This window comes from Empidonax traillii, unplaced genomic scaffold (genome assembly GCF_003031625.1).
Source record: "Empidonax traillii isolate 1590-97213 ecotype Southwest subspecies unplaced genomic scaffold, ASM303162v1 scaffold1023:size207325, whole genome shotgun sequence".
NCBI lineage: Eukaryota > Metazoa > Chordata > Aves > Passeriformes > Tyrannidae > Empidonax > Empidonax traillii.
The window spans coordinates 149,647-171,623 of NW_020956216.1; the positions used below are offsets into that span (position 1 = coordinate 149,647).

Below are 21,977 nucleotides of genomic sequence, written 5' to 3' on the forward strand. Positions count from 1 at the left end.
AGGGTGTGCTGGTGTCACTAATGGGAGTTTTTGCTCTTCCTTTGAAAAGACCCACAGATCTTGGCATGCGTTGAATCTTTTATAAGACTGACCTCGCACATGCTTGCCAGACTCGCTTTCAGTAGCCAAAATTTTCAGCTTTCTCTCCATTGCACAGATATGCAGAGAGGGAGCTGGATGGTGCCCACAGCAGGCAGCTGATTGTCAGGCTGCCACACACCGAAAATGAAACAGGGTAGGGTTGTTTCTCCCCTGGTTTCGGGACTCCCGGGATTTTTACTCATTGTCACCGAATAATGTATTACCTGGCTCAAAGTCAGAGGGAGAAAAGATGGATTCAGGTGAGAAAGGGAAATGTGAATTATCAGAGAGGAAAGAAGACAAGCAAGAGCCTGAGATCAGAAGAAATGAAAAAAAGATGAGGGGTGAATAAGACACCAGGTTGGGAGAAGACAGCAGGAGGATTCAGCCAGCATCTTCCCAGTAAAGAAGAACTGCCCAAGGAGGAACAGCCCTAGCTTGATTTTTCTACCAATTTCTTGAAGGTCAGACAGCTGAGACATTAACAGTATTTTCTGGAACAAGAGGAAAAAAAAAGAATAAAAATCAGCCCCCAGGCTACTGCTTTGTTGAGATCCTCCCAGAAAAATACACAAGGTCCAGCAGCCTGGAGCCCTGAGGGAGTCCACGCTCCACATCCCACCACTCACTCCCCACTGAGGGTGGGCCCGGCAGGACTCAGGGAAAGCAGGGAACAGCAGAGCCGGGTGGGAAGCAGGGGAGGGGCTGTGGTGGTTCCCCAGGATGGTGGTTGGGGTGGGAGCAGTGCAGGGCCGTTCCCAGGAGGAACCCTTGGGAGCGCTGCAGCGACACCACCACAGCACATGCAGCCCTCGCCCCCCCGCAGGAAACCCGCCCACAGTTCCCCTCCATTCCCCGCCCAGGAAAGGACTCGCAGCCCCCACAGCCACACCAGTGGGTGGGTGGGTGGGTGCAGGCAGAAGGTAGCAGCCCACTGGGGTGCTGCTGGGGGAGAGGAAGGTGCCTGTTTTCCCACAGGAGCGAGTTCCTGCTCCGACAGACGTTCCCCCCTTGCTTTGATTTCCTCCAGGCCAGGGTGGTTTTCAGCCCCTGGGTTGCTCCCCAAGACCACGGTCGTTCACTTACTGTAATGATGCACAGGAGCACACTCTTTATAAGAAGTGTGATGAGGTAATTACAAAAACACAGGCAGGAGTTTTCGCTGGTGTTTTTAGGCTGATCAGCTTATGTCACTTAAGCATTACATAAAGGCAGTGTGAATAAGCCCCCTCCCTCACAAAGCTAAGGTTACATAATTTCAAGATACCTTCCCCCCCCCTTTTGCTTTTTCCTAAGGCAAAAAGTAAGTATTCTATAACTTTCTCAGTTTTTACAGGGGATAAAAAACAAACCAATTGCTACAGCCAAAACAGGTGACTTCATGTGAGCTGCTTCTCTGCTTCTACCTAACAAGGAAAAACCACAGATGTTCATTCCTTCAAGGGAATTTCTTGCTCAAAGTTACAATTACAACATAGAACTGCTCCTCTTTAAAGAGACTGGGCATGCACCCCTCATCTCAAGTCACACATATATTAATCAGCTAAGAAAGACAGAAAAGAGCAACATTTGCAGGAAGTCTGATATCAAAGAGCCTCCCTCACTGAGCCTTTATACAGGAGTAACTTCCTTCTCAGTCACTTTAACAGAGGACTTGCTCCATAAACAGAGGAGAGTGTTTAAGGTTAATAAATCTGAACTTTATTTACAAAACAGATGAATTCTAATCTGCAGAGTCCTGGGGCAGTATCGAACTTCTGCAACATCCAGGGAAACTCCACAACACTGACGTCACGTAACATCACACTTGACATCTTATATGTCAAGATACATTAAGATAAGATGTGTAATTCACCAATGGATCAAGTCTGGGAAACCAGTAACCTAAATTCTTCCTGAATGTTCTTCTCAAAACCCTGAACATTCTTCTTAAAACCCTAAGAGGGGGAGGAGGGGAGAAATAAACAAATTCAAAAAAAATGCAATTAGAAGATAACAACAAAGCAAGAGTAAAATAAAAAGATTTGTGTAAAGGTATATACTTTGATTCTCCTTAGTTAGTTTAGTTTAGTTTGAGAGGAGCTGCATAAGTGCATGTGCTTATGGGAAAACTCAGCCCTGAAATAGCCTTGGAATACTCAAGTGGAAGAATTTAAAAGCATGGGAGTATTACAGGATCGCAGACTACTACAAAACACTTCCCATATTTGTTTTGCTGTTTATCTTATCACCTACTCCAGCTTTAATTCCTTCAAATTCATGATGGATTTGTGTTTACACAGGTGCTGAAGTTGGAAACCTACTGGAACTACTACAGACCTGACAATATTTGAATACCACTGCTCTACAGCACGTCACAAAACTGAGGCAACCGTTTTACAAACCCAAGGGGTAGTTCTGCTAAAAGCTACTGAAGTAACATGGGTTCTGTTTCTTAATTTGAACCTGTGACTAAATCAAAGCCTTGTAGTTTAAGTTTTGGAGAGGAGAAGAAAGAATAAGACCTCTCAAACCCACTAGGGCCAATTTCTAAGAGAAACTGCATTTGGAGCAAACTGGACACCAGAGGCAACAAGAAATAAAAAAAAAACCAAGCAGATTGTGATAAATACAGTCATGCTTTCCCCACAAGTTTGGAATACTTGCAGCAGGAGGAATGCTAAACAAATTAAGACAAAATACATGCCACCTCATTTCTTTGGAGTCCTTCAGTCTTGTCTCTAAGGTTTTAGGTGGGTACTTAGGATGTTTACAGCTCAGATTTGCTCTTTAAGCCAAGTAACTCGTTTTAAAAGAACTCTGGGCTATCTGTTGTCCACATGACAAACTGGGACTTCAGCTGTCAACAGAGTTTGCAAACTGCACAATTCCAAGGGCATCAAATCCAAACATGGATATCTCAGAAGCAGACAAGCAGTGTTCCCATTCTCCTCAGATTTCCCCTGGCATGACAGTTGAGTGCTGGATTTAGCAGTGTTAGGTTTAGGTTGGAAAAGACCTTTAAGATAAGAGTCCAAACATAAATGATTCTATGACATCATCATTTTGTAGGATTTTTTTTTCTCCTGGCAGTGCCTTCCCCCTGTCCCTTAAGAGTTGGTTTAGTTGTTTAGATTTTTTTAAAGCAGATCAGATGAAATAAAAAAAAAAAAAACAACCCCAAACAAGAAGAGACTGAAGATTTTAAATTTCGCTTTCAAGATAGTATTTTACAGGACATACAAAAATACTCTAGAAAAACAACTTACAGGGTCATTTACAAAAACACCACATTAGAAAGACATCACAGCAGATAAATAGCATAGTACTTGTTCCATAAGATCAGAGTTTCTCCCCACCCTCACAAATCTCAATGCACTTAAATGGGTAAGGAGTGCTATCAGCTTACAGAATCAGACTTAAGGCTACTCGAGGTTTTCATGTAAGCATTTAAAGCTTATCTGAAACCACTTTCTGCATTGCCACTGGCTTTCCACCCTCAGCTGTTGCAGTGTCTCAGTGCATCTCCATGTGGCTTTACTATCCAGTGACAAAAAAAAAAAAGCCTCTCATGTCTCATCTCGGAGCAGCCTTAAGGTAAAAAAAAAAATAATCCATCAGATAACACAGCACAAGACAAGTCTACCATCTCCATACCTCGGTGGAATCCTCTGCTGCACTTCCTTCAACTCTTCAATTATTTCTGGGCCTCCACGGGAGGCAGTACCTGTGCAGTGCATGGCTGTGCCAGACAGGGGAAGGCTGTGAGCCCAGGGAGCTGAGCACCAGCGGGACAGAGGCACAGGAGTGCAGGTGCCAAACGGGAAAGCAATCCCAGATAAGAACAACACACATGCACGTGAATCAGGAAAGCACAAAGGGAATACAGGCAGGTTCAGACACACTTGGAGAACAGAACGTGGTTGCAGCAGTTGGTTGACATTTCTAATCCAAGTCACGGGACAGGTTGGGTTTTGGGGCTCTTTCGAGAGCTGGTGGCAGTTAAGACTTTTTAAAAGCTAATAAAGGCAACTGTTACAAGCACATGCAAAGAGCAGTTCACAAGGAAACAAGCATCTAACAACAGCATAAAACAAGACCAGGGCTTGAACTGGTCGGTTACAGGAACTTTCCACGCTTTGTTAGTGACTGCAACACACATTCACAGCACGGACCATCAACAAGGAGTTATTCCTCTTCACCTGCAGATGCACCAGTTACCCATTGAGGGTGAGTTTGATGGATCTTTTAATAATACGAATGCTATTTGTTGGAACAGGAGATGAAGAATCTGGTAGTTCTTTACTGGAAAGCCTCTAAAACACACAAAAAAATGCCACAGGGGGGAAGAAAAAAAAAAAAAAGGTAATTTTCAATTAATCAATGAATTTTAAATTCATTAATTCAGAAGTAGCAGCAGATAAACCTTTTCCTAGCTCAACATAACATTCTTTATGTACCAAAATAATATGCCCGAAATCCATGTTTTTTGAGATTTTTTTCTTTCACCACACCACTTAATTACCACCAGATACAGAAGAGCATTTTCCCCCCCCTGCCCAATTCTTTTCTTGTATCAACTGAGACAACCACAGTGCTGATGGGGGTTGAAATTAATTGCAAGTTGCTCAACAGCATAATAGAGGAAGCTACCATTTGTCTCAAATCCAGGCATCAGGGAAACTCTACTGTCCAGATTACTTCCAGTCTTACAACCCTCCATTTCACATTTTACATGACACAGAACAGTTAAAGTCACCTGTAGACGTCAAAGCTTCCAAGTCTCCTCATCGAAATACAAGTACTGATAACAGTACAAAAAAAAAAAAAAATCAGGACACAAACTGTCAGTGTTCAAAGGGCATGGAAACTTGGAAGATTTGGCTTCACTTCTGTGAGGAAACCTGGGAGGTCACTTTTCAGATATTTAATTTGCTGGAAGCGAGACCTCACCAACTACTTCAAACCACCAAGTTTACAGGGATTAACGTTCCACACATCTTTGCACATAAAATGGAAATGCTAGTTCTGCTTTACTTAGGAATACAAAAGCACAATAAATACCTGTGATCTTGATGTGATCACTGGAATCTGCATGGATTTGCCATCAAGGACTCCCTGAAAAAAAAAAAGCCAGAAGGGATTTGTTAGGCAGTGTTGCCAACTTCACGGTGGAGAGGCAGCAAGTTCTGGCAGCTGAGATACTTTAAATCATTCATGCACTGACAACCTCCACCTCCCGGGGTGGGTTTAGGCATTGTGAGGCCCTAAAAGCAACACAAACGGTGCTTCAGGTATTTCAACCTTTACCAACAAGATCTCATCTTGATTTTAAGGGTGTGCCCTCAAGAGTTTGGGCTCCAGCACCAAGTTACACAAACAGCAGAGCTCTTTATCTTCCCTTGGAGAGGCCAAAATGCTTCAGTCTTTATAGCAGTTTTGCATCAGGGAATCAAGTGGTTCCAAAAAGAAAACAGAATATTATTTCAAGCATGGCAAGAAGCTAGATCCTCCCACGTCACCTTTAAAAGACAGGGCATCCAGGTGCAACGTTTGGGAAAAGAAGACTGAAATAAGCTAAACCAAAAAGCCTATTTTTGTTTCCATCAGTAGATGTGCAGAGTGTCCTCCAGGCACTAAGACTACTCGGCTTTGCAGTTAGTCCAACTGAGTGAGATCAGTTTAAACTTACATTTTTTGCAGCTCTCCTCCTCCCATCTTGAGGATATCCGCTTTCTGTGTAATCTGAATCCCGGGCATTCAGCTGCAAGAACAAAACACACCCGCTCAAAATAATTGCTGTGCTAAAATCACCTTCATATCCCAGTACTGCTTCTAGTCAACACATTAAATGTCACAGCAGCCTTTCTTGAAAGAACATTTATACAAGTCCACCATTACCCCTCTGGAATCTCAAGCCTCTCAAGAAGTGTTAACTACTCAAACCTTGAGATCTGTACTCGCAATGTTCAGTACCAGATAACACCAGTTGATTCTTTACAAGTGTCAAAACTGAGGGTTTTTTTTTTTTCCTACTTATTCTTTGCCTGTGCCTCAAATCAGAGGTCAAGACACAAGAACAGCTATTTAAGGAGATTTATATACAGCGATAAACCAAATCAAGCGGTAACCTAAAGGTGCCACAAAACCAAGATTTAACAAGCAACTCCATGCTCACTTCAGCAGCAGAATGAACTACTGAGTTGGCTGCTGATTTCTAAAGCAGCAAAACTATCAATAGGCATTCAAAAGCCATCTGCCAGAACCAGATTAGGTCATACTTCTTTACAGTTATAAGGTTGGTAACTTCATCTGGAGATAAATTTTTCCTGTACCAAGAACTGCTTCCAGATGAGACAGTTCATTCAGCAATTGGTCACTGCAGGGATAGATAAGTCCAGCAGCATTTAGAGACCTTGGCACCAGATGAGAAAGAGTCATTAATTGCCAGATGCTGAGAAAATGTTGCTTAATAGCTACACATTATATTCAAGACTATTTTCTCACATGTACATCCTGGTAACACTATAATTACTCTTAAATTTGGGTTCCCAAATCCACTGGGGACATACGAATGCATCTCTTTTCAGTTAATTTATTCTCCACCAGTAATTAACGCTACTTCAAACCCTTGGCCTAGCCCCCCCTTCCTTGCCTTTTCTCCATCTATGGCTTTTTGGGGGCATTCTCCCGGTGTAGGCAGACGAGATACTTTAGAGGTTGGTGAATAATGTTGTTTGGGTGCAGCACTCTTAGGATCCGTGATTAGAGTCCCACTTAATTTATGGTGTCCTTGGACAAAACACGTCCTGAGCTGAGACACTGGGTTATATCCCGGAATGGTGCAACCAATTGGAGGTCCCGATGTTCTTAGTGCAACTGAAGCCTCCATTTCTGCAGGAGACACCTGGCTTTTAGAATTTGGCCACGAAATCAGAGACTGCATTCCACACACCACGGCAAATACATACTTGGGTCAGTCACGGGAATGCAGAGTCCCTTAGACGTTGATGGCTCAGCTACACTGTTGGCACCACTACAACTCTGACATGCAACATTTCTATAAAAGTCAAACACTGGAGTTACAAAGTGCTAAGTTTGTGAAATCTCATTTCCAGAACGTTTACGTTTGCACAGAGCTTCTTAGCTTGTTAGCACAGCTCTATTAAACAGCACAAACTCATAGGCCGTGCAGGACAAGATCATCGTTCTGCTCAACTTCAGACCACAAATTTAAACCGAAACATTTTGCTTTACTGTTCTCCCAGGTTAGTTTACCCAGCACACCGTGCTGCTTCTAACTAAGTCCTGCATCTGCTCTACCCAGAAGCGCACACAAGTTTTTTTGCTTATTTTTCTTTTTTTTTTTTTAGTGTGACTCCAACAGAACCCAAGTGCCTGAACACAGCAGGCATCACACATTCGGTAGGACTGGGCAATTACTCTCAACATCACACATTCCTCCCGTGCTGAAGCAGTTTATGGATAAACAGACTTCCCAGGAAGTCTCCCCGGACACTTTTACTGCCCAAGTTCTCATACCACTCCGCTAAGTCAGCAGCAGCTCCAGTGTTTCTGTGACCAAGATCAGTTCTTCCTTAATCCACTTGGCACTAACTGTACTTTTCGGTAGGAAGAATAGTTACTTGCACATAAAATACTCCAGCCTCAAGTTACACACTAACCCATGGAGATTTATATTTAAGACTAAACCATTTCCCTGGTGTCAAGTCCTTCTTCATTCCTATGTGTTCATGTGCATTAAAATTACTTTTTCCCCAGGATTTCTTTGACCTGTCTCCAACCACGTGCCCAAAGGAGATTCCAAGCTTTGTTCCTCAGAGCCCTCCACATGATTACAATCCACACAGATTCAAACAAGAAACCCTAGGTTTCATTTACATTGTGAGTCAGTTAAAAGCAGCTTCTCCACAGTTCTCAGGTGATGGCACTAACCTTTCTGTCTCTGCTGTAGAGGTGTCCAGTTTGGATATCTTATTTAACAAAGAGGAATTAGATGGTGCTCTGGAGTCTTTGGAAGTGTCAGAACAGCTTTCCCCTAAAGAAGACCTTTTGCACTGAAGTCCACTATTGCCTTGACTAATCTCTGACACTCTTTGCTGAAATGACAGGTAAAAAAATAAATCAAGTCTTCAAGTAATCATTAAAGAAATAAAAATTACCAGAAGACTCAAACTTTTCTTGTACCTTCTTTCTTTTCTGTAAGGTTTCTGCCGGCAAAAAGTAATGCAGTTGCTTTCTCTTCACATAAGTTGCCTCAATCTTCATCCCTTCCTTCAGGATGTTGAGGGCACTGGCCTGCCTGTAAACTGACAAACACACAATTGTAGCTTAGACTAATTTTTGTTTTGGCATTTACAGTGGTGATTGTGGTTTTTTTTATTTTCCATAACAGTTCTGTAGCATTATCCAACTTCTCAGCAGTTCAGAGGTTAAAATTCTGTCCAAATAAGCAAGACTGGGGTTTAGGGACATCTGATTTAGCAGACTCACTACCATTTAAACAGGTTTTTCTTAACAGCCTTTTATGAACTGGAAAATGCTGTAGTAGCACAACAGTTATTACAGAATTAAGTCACATTTAGATAAGCTTATCTAACTGGACTATCATGAGTGCAACTGGAAAGTCAGCTTACTAACAAAGAGTGGGAATCAAAGTCAGGACATGCAACAAAAAGGCTTAAAAGTCTTTCTACAGGAGCTCTAAAACAAATCAAACGCACAAACACGGACATACACACCAATATGGACAGTTCCCTCACAATAAATTCTGTTCCCTTCAGGAAATGCAGTTCCTTTGGGAGTGTTTACACCACGATCTGCAGAACTGGTATTTCACATGTGGTACAAGGTGGGTGACTAACACACACCTCTGTTTCAAGATGGACTTTGACAAAGTGTCAACACACTGCGTTTTTAAAGCTATTCTATATGTTGCTCTCTCTAGGAGTATTTAATGCCAGGAGGAAGCACAATTCACTTTGTGAAGCAATTTCCACTAGAAAAAAAAAAAAGGCAATAAAGCCAATTCAGGAGCAAAAGAGAGGCTTACCTGTGTCTGTGAACGACTGTATCCCATGTGTTAAATCAACATTAGTCTTTTCTGCACTTTCCACTTTCTTAAACACAAGTCCAAGAAACCACATTGACACATATCCACTCCTGAAAAGACAGATTCACAAGCCTGACGTAGGCACAGGTGCCAGCTGTTTGGATTCTAGCACACCCTAGATGTATGCAGCAGCTAAAGATTAGAGCCAGACCACACTGAAGTTCTCAGAGTTCCCTCTCCCTTCTTTAAAAAGATCTTTAAAAAGTGCTCAGGACCCTGCTAGTGAACAAACCTACAGAACACACTGAACATCTCTCACCCACGAGCTGAGGTGAATGAATATAAATATGTAAGTTACAATGCATTGGCCAAACTGTACTTCAGAGTGGCAAAGTAACAGAACTCACTGTTTATAGAGATTTTCATTGCCAGGGAAGGACTGTGGCTGTACATGTGCAATAGTTATAAATTCATTCCTTTCCAAGTTTCCAACCAGCACACGGATTTTCGACTCAACAAGGCCAATCCTGATAAGAACAAGAGATATTTATTCATTTTTAACTGTGTCCAGCACATCACTTAGATGCCTTTTTGTAATACAATGTTCGCCTATCAATAAGCTGAGCAGATACTAGGTCTTTATATGAGGTGTTTCCAGTGATACTCAAGTTTTTGTTTCTAAAGACAATGGTAAGTTTAACACATGCTCTTAACAGTTCAGATACAACACTTCCACCTATAATCTACAGTGAAAATAAAAAGGAGCAGATCCCAGCACCCCTGGCTGCATTTACAAGTGTAGCAAAGCCCCTTTTTACCCCCAGGATCAAGGAGAAGAGTGGTTGTACACAACTGTGACTGACACCAAGGTGTAGCCAACAGGATTTTTTAATTAATTTTGTTATTACAATTAACAAAAATAAAGTGCAACACTGAATTAAATTTCAACTGTGAACTGGACCCAAACCTAGAACCAGACTTACCAATTTAGGTGATGCTCCTCTGTAAAGGCACTAGCAGTGAGCACAATGTAGTGTCTAAAAGGAAAGGAAAATGAACACACTAGCTCAGGGTTTTATTCTGCATTCTAAATATGAGGTGGGTTTCTTTGTAGTAAAACAGGGTCAGTGGCATGAGACAGTTTTTCCCATCTTTCCTATGCTCATCCTTACCAAAATTTATAGGAATACCTCCAGCTTCTTTAAAAGAAAACCAAAACCAAATAAACAAAAAACAAACTCCGAACTGAAACATGTCAATACAATCTTCTCTTTAGACCCCAAGCTAAAACTCACTATGCAAACCAATAAGCAAGTTACTTCAGGTTCAGACAACAGATTTCACACATACTTGTACTTCTGAAAAAAGTTCAGTGGTTCAAAGAGCTTCGACCAGTCCGATTTTCCTTTGAGAATCTCATCTGTAACTTCAAGACCTACAATCAAGGTTGAAAACCTTATTACCTTTTTGTTTTTAGTATTACTAGGACACAAACTTCACAAGATGGACAGTAAGTTGACAGATCAAAAAGCAGGAATGCCTTTGACACGCTGCAGAACTAACACAACAGTTCATCATCAAACTGGTCTCATTGCCTGCAACAGCTGCAGTTCCCAGAGACCTTATCCTACCTAAAACACCTCCCTGAGCAAAACCAGCTCAGGTAGCGTGGTTTCAAATAGCAGGAATTATACTGCTTAACCAGGTAACAAGCATGGAAAGCACTTTACCACGCTGGAACTCCTCTACCATCACCGCTCGTGTTGACGTGGAGACATTGTACGTCGAGTTCTGCTGCGGATAGGCAGGTGTGATGATGGGCATCACATGGTACCGGTCTGATGGGTTCACCTGGGATGTCACAGCTTTGTTTAGCGTCAGTTTAGGTCAGTGGGAAGTTTAAAGGCTTCTGAATTCAGTGTTTACATACCCTAGGGTCCCATACTGGTAAATTAAGGAAGCTCTCTTCGAGTCGTTTCAGCAATACCGGCTTCGGCCAATCCCTGTGTAAGAAAAGCCAGGGTTTAACTGTCCACTCCAAACTCTTCCAGTGGGTGTTGCCAGTGGAAATCTTTACTACAGAACTACATCTAGATATGTTCCTCCTTTCTGCAAATTAAAGTAAAGAATAGCTCTTACCACTTTGAAAAAATCAAGAAGAACTTGTTAACGAGAGTGGAGGCCAAAGCGTTGGGGTAGAGCTGACATATCCTGGCTACCAGCATTGCCCAGGAAACTCCACCAAGGAACCCCATTATGTTGGAGTAAACACCACGTCCTAGAAGGGATACCACAGTTAGTCTGTACTGTTATAGCACCAGCTTCACAATCTACAGAATGCCTACTACACTTCAGCCCCAAAGTCATCTATTTTTGCAGTGCAGTGAGGCCAAAGCTGCTGGTCCTTCCAGCGAGGAGAAAAAGAATCATTACCACACTGCTTCCCAAAATACTGCTACTCTAAGGTTTGCTTATGCTGCTACAGCTACTGCTTCACTCCAACCTCCCTTTAAGAGAAAAACTCCTGCTATTCTTCCAGTACTTGCCCTAGCCAAATGCACATAATGGCATTTTCTTAATCCTTTTGCACTTAATTTGGGATTTTCATGATTTGTAATCAGGTTCCTGATCAGCAAAGCAATGCAGCACCCTGTCTTGTAAGCGTTAAAAAGCACATGGAATCTCCCACGTGGACAGACCCTGAATCTAAACTACAAGAGGTTTCCATTTAACAGCTGCCACTTAAACAGCAACCCAAAGCTGGGGCACATCCCACAGTAAGCACGAGATGCCTCTGAGGAGTTTAAAGACCACAACCAGCCCCGTTACTCACGTTTTGCCCACAGTTTAATGGCACGGAGTGTGAGGCGGAAGTTCTCCAGGTTTGGCACCAAACGCAGTATTTCGTCGGTAACCCTGCTGCCTGCAAGACAGAAGTTGAAGTACTCAAGTTCCCAGTAACAGGTACCAGTCAGTTTTATGCTGATCAATAGTTTGTTCAAGTCTACAAACACAACTTTGGATTAATTCTTTTGTATTTCCTTAAAAAATTAGAGATTACACACAGCATTCCATATCACTTCAGGTAACTGGTGCCCTCAACAGCTTTTTCACAGTTTAAACACCAACTAACAATTTTAATAAGGCCTTTGTAGAGGAGGTTTTGGCCATAAACTAAAAGACAAGAAGTTCCACCTCACCCTTTCCTTGGAGGGTGGCAGAGCACTGGAACAGCTGCCCAGGGTGGTCATGGAGTCTCCCTCTCTGGAGACATTCCAAACCCACCTGGACACGTTCCTGTGCCACCTGCTCCAGGTGACCCTGCCTTGGCAGGGGGGGTTGGACTTTACGATCTCCAGAGGTCCCTTCCAACCACAACTCTGTGGGCTGTGTAATGTGCATTCTATCCCAATTTTAGGCCAATTTCAGCAACACTTTCTTTTTTCAAAGGTGGGTAAAACACACTCACCATTCAAGCTCCTTATGCATCTTATATCCAGGCTCCTCAGGCACGAGTCGTCTCTGAGATCGAGATCATCAGACACGGTTGGCATGGACAGCTTTGCAAACACGAGATCAATCTTGAAGAGAGAAAGGTTCCAACCATGAGTTTACAGTGCAGCACTGTTTGCAAACAGCACACTAGTGAGGGACACTTCTGACACCCAGTCAACTAAAAAAAGTGGTTAACATTTGTATTTAGAATTGTGTGACCACAGATAAATCTGCCAAGGGATTCGTTTGCCAGAAAACAACAAAATTGCTCTAAGTTCCATATTTATTTACAAAACTATCTTTTTTTTTTTTTCAAAGTTGGAAAGATTACTCTAGACTTGGAATGACTGTTAAGAGGAAATTTAAAATTAAACACAGCACTAGGACCCAAGTTCAAACCACATTTACTATACTTCAGCAAATGAGAGAACATTTTCTGTATGCTGTAAGCCTTTAAGTATCTGGTTTTTATACAGTCTGAGGCAAGAAAATTATTCTAGGAATGTCAGCACCAGATAAAGGCCACAAAAAGGTCATTGAATAAGTGTCTTCATGATGGCTTCCTAGGGACTCATTTTCCTGTAAGATCCCATTTTCCTCAGGGTCTCCTCCTGGGATAGGCTGTGGTCAGGCTGTTTGAATACAGTTTCCTAAATACACTGTAAGGCACCAATAGCCTTCTAAAATGGCACAATCACAGATCCCTGGAAAAGTTATCCCGTTCCAAAGCAAGAAAAAACCCCACACAAACCTGAAAGTTAAAATTCTTACCTCAATGCCATCAAAATCAAATTTGATAACTGGTACATAGGCATCCTCAATGGCCTGTGAAGGAGAGGATGTGTGTAGTGAAACATTGCTCTGCTGCTTCAGTGTTTTTCCTGTGCTATGACAAAGAACAGAACTGAAAGTGCTCAACTCCTCAGTACAGAGTTGCTTCCAAACACAAGGAAAATTGCTAATAACCCTCCAGCAGTGTAGCACTACTGTGGCATTAACACCAGATTTTATTAAAAAGTTGCTTGGGCAAGAGATTCAGGGGCTGGTCATGTGTTGTAACAAACTGTCAGTGCATAACAAACCATCAGGATGAGTGGTTGTAAGCCCCTTCCCAAGATGAAAGCATATCTTCCAGGTACAACCGTGCTTTCTGATAAAAGCGACTCATTCCCAAACAAAGGGAGGGGAGAAAAAAACCACAATAACTCTTATGTGATGGACAGTCCTTGGGGGAAGAAACCAAAAGCTGGACACCAACATTTACATGCTTTATAAACCAGTATTGTAGAAGGTGCTCTGAAACAATTTCTATTTTAACTTGGGCTTGTAGGACATTCACTGCTAATGCAAGTCCAACGTGAATATTCTCACAGTAAACGTTGCACACTCTACCAAAGCAGGGTTTACTCACTCTCAGATTTTTTACTTCCTCTCGATTTTTCAGTTTCTCAAAGAAGGACTGAAAAAAATCCGATCTCTCCACATGGCTGGGAGCAACACAAAGGGCATCTATGTCAGAACCTGCCAAGAGATTCCATTTGTTCTGTTACTGCTGGAAGCCACTTCCCAACAATCAGAACTACGAGCAGACACTGAAAGTACTACCTTTAGTGTGCACTCCGAGCCTGTAGGAACCAAATGTAAATATCTTGCCACCAAGATGTTCTATTATTGAGGGGGGAAGATTCTGTGGGTAGAAGAGAGAGAGTTTAAGATGCACATTGTCCTACGTGCAAGTTTAACTAATTATTTAGGAAAACTAAATAAGAGGCTCCACAAATGCACCTTTTCACTCCCAGACTGGGTTTTTAGTTTAATAGAGTGGTTTTCTGAAGTGAGTCGATCTTCCAACTAATAATAATAAAAGAAGACTGAGTAATGCAGCAGTATTCTTATTAATTTATACAAATTAGGACCTATTATTAGCCTTCCCTCCAGCAGAGGCACATAAATTAACACAATCTAAGAGCCATTCAAAAGGCACGTCTAGGGTAATAATTTCAGACGAGATTGAGTGCTGTAGGCTGTTTGGGGCAAGATTAGTGCCAATTTACCACCTTTCTCACCCACAAGGTGTTGTTTCAGCTTTGTTAACAAGTCAACCGATTGAGTCAATTCACAAAATTTATTCAGTGCCCCAACGACTTTGAAATCTTGATCTTGCAGTACCTCTTATACCTTATTTATATTTTATTCAAGCTCTAATTGATACTTTAAAGTTAAAAGTTGAACTTTAGCATAAATCCCAGTAGTGTGGCCTTTAAAAATCAATCAAAAGGCTTCAGCTGTTTGGATAAAAACACACAAAAAACTCCTTACCTTGCTCTCAGCAAGTTCTGAAATCCATTCTCTGACCAAGTTATTCAGTTTACCGAGGACAGTTGTTCTGTAAAAAAAAAAACAAAACAAACCCTCACATTAAGTTTGATTGAAAACAAAACAAACCCAAGAGGTTAACAAATTTTACAGTCCTGTTATACCTGTGGTACAGTTCTTCCTTATCTTCAAACACCCCAAATGGCTTCATGGCTTCAATCAGCTTCTGAGTGTGAATGTGGTCTACGTCATTAGGAAGAGCCAAGCTAATTGGAGAGGTAAGTCCATAGTGCCCTTGAGGCTGGTTCTGCTGCCTGGAAGTGCTGTGAGAAAATAAAGGACTGAGTATATATATATATATATATATATAAAAAGACAAACCTTATTGGAAAACACCCTTCAACTTACAGGTTTCCATATCCCACTTCTGCTCTTTTACCCAGCATTATCATAAATGAGGGGAAAAAAAAAAAAAAAAGCCCATGATTTTTAGGTAATTTGAGCTAATTTAGAACACACAGCTACTTTTAAAAAAACCCCAAACCAAACAAATATTTGTGGAGGTAAGAAATTATCTGAGTACGACACCACAGAAAGGATAGTTCTTAGGCACATTTCAGTTTCATATCCATTTTGATTTAAGGATATTCCCAATAGCTTCCTGCTAACATTAAACAAGACAATTTAACTCCTTTCAAGTGTATTTGTGGTGTTTTGACTGATTCTGGAAGGGCACTACTGTTGATTGCAAAGGCACACAATGAAGTGGTCCATTTAACAGAGTTGATGCAATAAATTCAGTGTGTGATATAAAACCCTTGCTTTAGAAAGGGGGAAATGGAGGAAAAGCACCTCATTTTGCATTATTAGTTGAAACCAAGACAGAGAAAGGAATGGGACAGGAGAGAAGAATGGTGCTTAATTCATCAAAGGTCTCTACAGAAACAGTAGCAAAACGGGGGAAACACTAAAAGGTCTGCACAGCTCATCATACTCAGCAGAGTCCAGACCCTAAGGATAAAGGGATTAATGTGTCATTATTCAAACTGGATAATTTTCACCTTCACATACAGACAACTTCAAAGAATTACTGGGTGCTCAAGAGATGTTTTTTACTATTTAAGATACCCAGCCCATTTTGGCTGGAACAGGATTAGGAAGTGCTCAAAGGACAGCTTCCCCACTCGATTTTAAAAAAAGGACAGCTTCTTACATAGTTCCTTATTTCTAATTGGAGAGAAAATATTTTCCTGTCTCAAAGTGTCTTTATCAAACTTCATACATAACTTTTAGTCACCTATTGGGTTTTTTCCCCCCTTCCCCATTTTCCAAGCTTTGTTCTATGTGTTTTCCAAGAAGCTGGGGGCAAATATTAGGACTGTAGTCCTACTAACCAGTCTCCCAAGTCAGAACATCTGTTTATTTACAAGGGTAATCAGGGCTTGACCTAATCAAATAGACACAGACTTCCACTCCATAAATAAAAATATTTATAATACATCCTTTCCTTCTTATGACATCATTTTCATATGACAGATATAGGAGGAAAGCCTGTGCTTAATTGCTGTGCATTACAACTGAATTAAAACACTACAGCAGCAACTGCTTTCAGGTTTTATGCATTCTTTTTGCACCATAAGACTTGTACCTCACAAACTTTGCACAGAACAAGAATGGGATTTAGACTACACCAGCTTTTAAGACCTTTTCAAGGTACAAAAAGGCACCATCTGCCTCTCATTGCCCCGTTCTTCCTACAGACAATATAATTAGAGAGTGGCATGAAGGGCAGTATCAATTATATTTGATACTGATAATTTTAAGTCTATCTGTGTATTACTAACTAGATATTATTCATGTCAAGTTCTTCTAGTCAATAGAAGATATTTTTCACTCGCTTGCACAAGTACTGAAAGTTTGACCTCACGACTCAAAACCTGAGGAAAAACAGCACTTGGAAATTTTAATCGAGGGAGCTTTAATTTTAATAAAGTGAGCTTCAGCCCAATAGAATTTGTTGCTCTTTTGGAATTAAAAATAAATCCTACTTCGCTTTCTCAGTTGTGCCAGACTTCCAGGGAGATATAATTAAGTGATCTTGTGGATCTGAACACACACGGTACGCTACCCATTCACCCTCCTGTTCAAACGGGAATCCTACTGCAAATTAACATTTTTCCCAACATCCTGGTACAATTTGGGCTCCGCAGCAAACACCCCCAACACGCGTCTGTTCCGAGACATCCCGCTTTTAGACAGAAATCCAACTCGAACGGATTTATTCCAGGTTTCGTCCCTTGTTCACAGCTTCGCGAGGCAGCGAAGGCGCCTCTCCCACACGCTCCCGGAGCCGGCGGGTGATTCGCACCACGCGGGCGATGGCGCTGCCCCCGGCCACCAGCGCCAGGGAGCAACAACTGGAAACTAGCTCCCGAGCCACCAAAACAAGACAGCGGACAAACAGGAGAAAGCAAGAAACGAGGAAAAAGACCCCACCACCTGGGACTTTCGGCGAAGGGAGCCCAGCTGCGCCCTTCACCGCTGCCGCACCAGCTCATGCCGCGCGGAGCTCGCAGGCGGCGGCCGGAGGAGTCAAACCTCCCCGTGCCCGAGGCCGGGGCAGGGTCTCTCCCCCGCGGGGCTCCGCGGGACGCGCGGCCCCACAGCGAGGCGCAGCCCCGTTACCGCCGTTCCTCGCCCGCCATCGCCGTTGCTCGGCGACGGCGCTGCCGCCACATGCGGTGAGCGCCGGGCGAAGGCAGCCCCGCCGCGCTCCACCATTTATTCCAACCACAACTCCTCCCTCGACAGGAGGGAGGTTTCGTTCCCCCCCCCACCACCACCCCGAGAACCCGCCGGACCGAGACCCGTCAGCGGGGCCCCGGCGGGACTCGCTCCCGGCGCTGTCCCCCCACCCCTCAGGGAAGGGCGGGGCGGGAAGGCGCGGCCGCCTCACCCGCGCGTCTCCCTCATGGCGCGCGCGCGCACAGCCCGCACCGCCGCCGCCGCCGCTTCCCGCCCTTCTACTCCGCCGCCTTCCCGGCGGCCCCCGCGCGCCCGGCCGGCCGGCCGGCGCCCTCTGGCGGCGGCAGCGGGGAGCGTCCCCTCACGTCTCCTCATGTCTCCTTATGTCCCCTCCGCCGCGTGTCACAGGGACACCGAGCGCGTAGCAGGGAGGGCAGTCCTTCCCTGGGGTGGATACGTCCTTCCCCGGGGAGGATATTCCTTCCCCTGTGGCTCTGACACACCCCCTGAGGCTGGGCGGGTCCCCGCCGCGAGGGGGTCCAGCACCGCCCCTGTGCCCCCCTCACGCAGCTGAGGGATGTTGCCCCTCCTGGCAAACTCTTCCAGAGGAAAGGGATAGGAAAAGAAATCAAAAGAGGAATCGCTGGTGTGTTAGTTTGTTCTCATTAAGCACGTGTTGAAGAGCAAGCCCAGTGTCCCCTGATTTCAGCTGGTGTGGAGAGGATGTAAAACACATTATTGCTAATGACAGCAGTTGAGCACTCACCAGAACTTAATTGCCATATATAATTATCATGGGGTCATGGAATAGGAAGGGACCCTAAAGATCGTCCAGTTCCAACTCCCTGCCGTGGGCAGGGACACCTTCCACTATCCCAGGTTGCTCCAAGCCCTGCCCCGTCCAACCTCTCCTTGGACACTTCAAGGGATGGGGCAGCCACAGCTTCTCTGTGCAACCTCACGGGGAAGAATTTCTTCCTAATATCCAACCTAAACCTACTCTCTTTCGATTTGAATCCATTCCCTGTTGTTCTGCCGTTATGTGCTCTTATAATTAAACTTACCCCATCTTTCCCCTAAGTTCCCTTCAGGTACTGGAAGGCCACAATTATTATAATAATTTTGGGCCAACATAGTCTGTTACAAACTGAATATTAAAACAAACAAACTACCCAGTGAGACCATGAGATTTAGATGACATTTCCCCACTTGCATTTGAGCCTGCAAAAAAGTTAAAAATCAAAAGCCTAGTGCTCCTGCAAAATTGAATAAACCTTTGATAAAAAAGTTTGCTTCCCCACTGCCCTGAAGTCTTGCCGTATCACAGCCTTTCTCTGAGATAAGCACATGATTTCTGTACTTTTTTGTGTTGTCTGTAGCACCTTTGCTGAGGTAAAATACATATTATCTTGCAGGATACTTAGAAGAAACATAAACTCAACTTTTGCCCTGAAGTTTTAACAAATTAACAAAACATGTACTTATAGCCTTACCTACTAGGCTAAATATAGCTTCACGCTATGGAGAGTTAAAAATTATTTCAGCTATTGAATATTTGCATGGCAATACTTGTGCTAACATTTCAAAGTCTTTGATCTGACTGATGCTTCTGCAAGGAGTTGCATTGGTAAGGAAAAAAAAAAACAAACCAAACCAAAACAAACAAGAAAAGTTATTGACAATTTTTGTCAAACCATTAGTCATGTCCTTTTTATTCCTAGAAGTTTATCAGGGTTTTCTTTAACACCTCGTTGTCCTCACAACACTACTGTTATCCTACTGTCAGGAAAATTGTTGTGTACTGCTTTCTCTTCTTTTTTCTCCAGGTTCATCCCATCTATTTTGTTTTCCTGACTTTATTTTTCCCGAGTTTCTGTGGCCAGTTATCCGAGGTTTTTTTGGTTTTTTTTTTTTGGTTTTTAAATCTGTTTCAGCTGGGTGCTTTAGTACCCCAATGGGAGCTGCATTTGCCCACAGGTGCGACGGGAGGTTTTTAATGGGAAGGTGATACTTTTATTTAAATCACCTGCAACATTTAGGAAAAAAATTAACAGCTCGTCAAGCACAGAAGTTTTTCTTCAGGTGCAATTCTGATTTTAAATAGAAGTGAAGAGTAACCAAGCTTAACTGGATTGCTTCAGCTGTAAACTGTTAAAGAGAAAAGGCAGGGAGTGCCTGGGAAACAGAAGCTATTAAGGATGGCTGCAGTGAGATGGTCGGGTCAGGAGGTTTTTCAGGGGCTAGAGCTAGGATCCGCAACTAATGTGGGGTCTTTTTCTGGAAAAGAGACAGTTGTGAGGAGGTATGAGAACAAAAATAAAGTAGAGTTTTTATTTTTCTCGAGTTTATGAGTTCTGGTTTCCAGCGTTATCTGAGGTGACTGATTGGGTTGGCTCTTCGGTGAGTGTTTTTTTTTTTTTTCCCCTCAGAAAATAAGGTCTTCTGTTATTTGCCACTTATTTATTCTAATATTAGTTACTATTAGTTATGTATTTTCAACATGTGACTGCTGTACTCTGCCTATGTAACTTTTACAGTTTTATGTGTGGCAGTGACTAAGTTATGTTATGCTTCAGAGTGCATAGAATTTGGGGACAGTTTGTTTTGAGGTAGTGCTTTTCTCTGTTGGGCGTGTTATATTAACTTTAAAACACTTCTGTGTAGTGCCTGGGTTATAGAAATGCCTGAAAACTACTTAAATATTGTAGTTAGGGGTCTTCTTTGGTGAGAGTCTGTGTTACACTGATAGCATAACCCCAGTGAGGTGGGATGGATGTTTAGGTTTGTTTGTTGGTTATTTTTTTTTTTAATGCTGAAAAATCCTGAAGGAGTAAATATCCTCTGTAGTATAAGCGAGGTGATATCTGAGTACTTTTAGTCTGTTAGAGGGTATTGCTAATTTTATGGAGACTTGCTTTATCAATATAAACACCCAGGCTCTGCACGTTACAGTCTGTACATATTATTTTAATCTTATCTGTGAGGTTAATGACGGTGTGATGTGTTGGTGCAGGGGAGAAGCAGAATCCCAAATGCGGTTGTGGAAGTGCAGGTCTGTGTGATGTGTGTTGAGCTTGTGCTCAAGCACACCTGTAAAATGCATAGAGGAATGTTAATTGATTTCTGTCGAGTAATTCGCTTGTCCATGTTAAAGAAGCTCCTCTCCATAGACAGATGCACATTAATTTTACCACAGTCAGAAATTTTCAGGGTGCCTGTGTCACTTGGCTTGTTTAGTTTAGAGAAGAAGAGGCTGAAGGGAGGAAAAGCTGTGATATTTTAATATTTTCTTCGTTTCATAGTGTTTTTGCAGATAAATTGTATGTTGTAATCCATAAAAAAAAATTGTTCAGAAATACTTTATACTGTTTTATTTGGGAAAGTTCTTCACAATTCTAATCCTGTTTAAACGTTTTAACGTTTAATGATTAAATGATAACACTTTAGTGATTAACGTAGAGTGGAAATTTAAAACAGGTGTCTGAAAGCAGCTTTGGAGGAACTTGAGGCATGTGCCTGAAAAGTTATGTACCAGCTATTGGAACTGAACCTTTCTGCTTCAACAGAACAAACCTGGCTTGAAAGGTGTAATATAAAAATATTATCCACATCACAGAAATTTATCAGAAAAACTGTTTATTCCAGCTTTGTGTTTATGCAGAGGATCTTATCTATGTAATGTACTATACTTCACTGGAGAGATTCTTGTCAGCAGTAATTCGTATATATGCATTTAGGCTCTGAATATCAACTAAGAATACGAAATTCAATTCTGGAAGGCTGCATTTTGTAATAAACTTTCTCAAGACTCACTAATCTCTAACGTTGTGCGGAAGATCTATGTTGAGAGATAACACTGAACAGTAGAAGGTGGGGTTACTGAAGATGGATTTCAGATGGGTGGATTTAAGCAAGCAGTTTGTTGTGGGTATGGTTTTCTCTGTATTTTTGAATTTCATCAAGGGCTGGGGTTCTGTAGATATTGATAACCTTACAAGCGGCTGATAAATGTAAATGCGTACAGAATTCATGATTTTAAGCCAGGGTGAAAACCAAGCTTTTTGCTTGGAGAGCATCCCTTTGGGACTGTGCTGTTACACTGTGGGGGGGCACGTTTTCCTAGGCTGGCTTGTTCCTGAGGGCCATTAGCTCCTCATACGGCCTTAATTGCGGGCACTTGGTAGGATTTCAACTTGCCGCTGGATGGTGAGCCAGCAAAACAACACCTCTGCTTTGCCGGGGGAGTCTCGAATAGAAACATAAAATAAGTTGCAGCTCTTCACATGCC

General features: G+C 42.5%; 1 protein-coding gene across 7 annotated transcripts; it reads right to left on the minus strand.

The window, feature by feature from the left end:
- Positions 1 to 1,759: 1,759 nt before the first annotated feature.
- PAPOLG (poly(A) polymerase gamma) lies at positions 1,760 to 17,930 on the minus strand. 7 transcript variants are annotated; one of them, XM_027904225.1, is made up of 23 exons: positions 17,444 to 17,569; positions 15,109 to 15,267; positions 14,948 to 15,014; positions 14,234 to 14,315; positions 14,040 to 14,149; positions 13,400 to 13,453; positions 12,603 to 12,714; positions 11,967 to 12,056; positions 11,273 to 11,411; positions 11,064 to 11,136; positions 10,864 to 10,984; positions 10,484 to 10,568; positions 10,117 to 10,170; positions 9,541 to 9,660; positions 9,134 to 9,243; positions 8,269 to 8,390; positions 8,017 to 8,180; positions 7,032 to 7,120; positions 6,716 to 6,954; positions 5,753 to 5,824; positions 5,125 to 5,178; positions 4,263 to 4,376; positions 1,945 to 2,018 (listed from the first exon to the last, which is right to left on the minus strand). In XM_027904225.1, the coding sequence occupies exons 1-22, from the start codon at positions 17,500 to 17,502 to the stop codon at positions 4,278 to 4,280; spliced, it is 2,274 nt and encodes a 757-aa protein (XP_027760026.1). In that variant the 5' UTR covers positions 17,503 to 17,569; the 3' UTR covers positions 1,945 to 2,018; positions 4,263 to 4,277. The 7 variants fall into 7 exon arrangements, with proteins under 7 accessions (XP_027760027.1, XP_027760026.1, XP_027760031.1 ...); XM_027904226.1 differs by lacking the exon at positions 4,263 to 4,376 and having other exon boundaries at positions 1,760 to 2,018; XM_027904228.1 differs by lacking the exons at positions 1,945 to 2,018; positions 17,444 to 17,569 and adding an exon at positions 17,901 to 17,930 and having other exon boundaries at positions 4,140 to 4,376.
- Positions 17,931 to 21,977: the final 4,047 nt, after the last annotated feature.

What these genes read in the sequence shown, in the direction of transcription:
- PAPOLG (XM_027904225.1), bottom strand. Translation starts at nt 17,502, where the DNA reads ATGAGCTGGTGCGGCAGCGGTGAAGGGCGCAGCTGGGCTCCCTTCGCC. An exon ending in GCTCGGAGTGCACACTAAAG is followed by an intron (nt 14,150 to 14,233) that starts GTAGTACTTTCA and finishes ATCTCTTGGCAG; the next exon opens with GTTCTGACATAGATGCCCTT. An exon ending in GAGGAGCATCACCTAAATTG is followed by an intron (nt 9,661 to 10,116) that starts GTAAGTCTGGTT and finishes TGTTCTTATCAG; the next exon opens with GATTGGCCTTGTTGAGTCGA.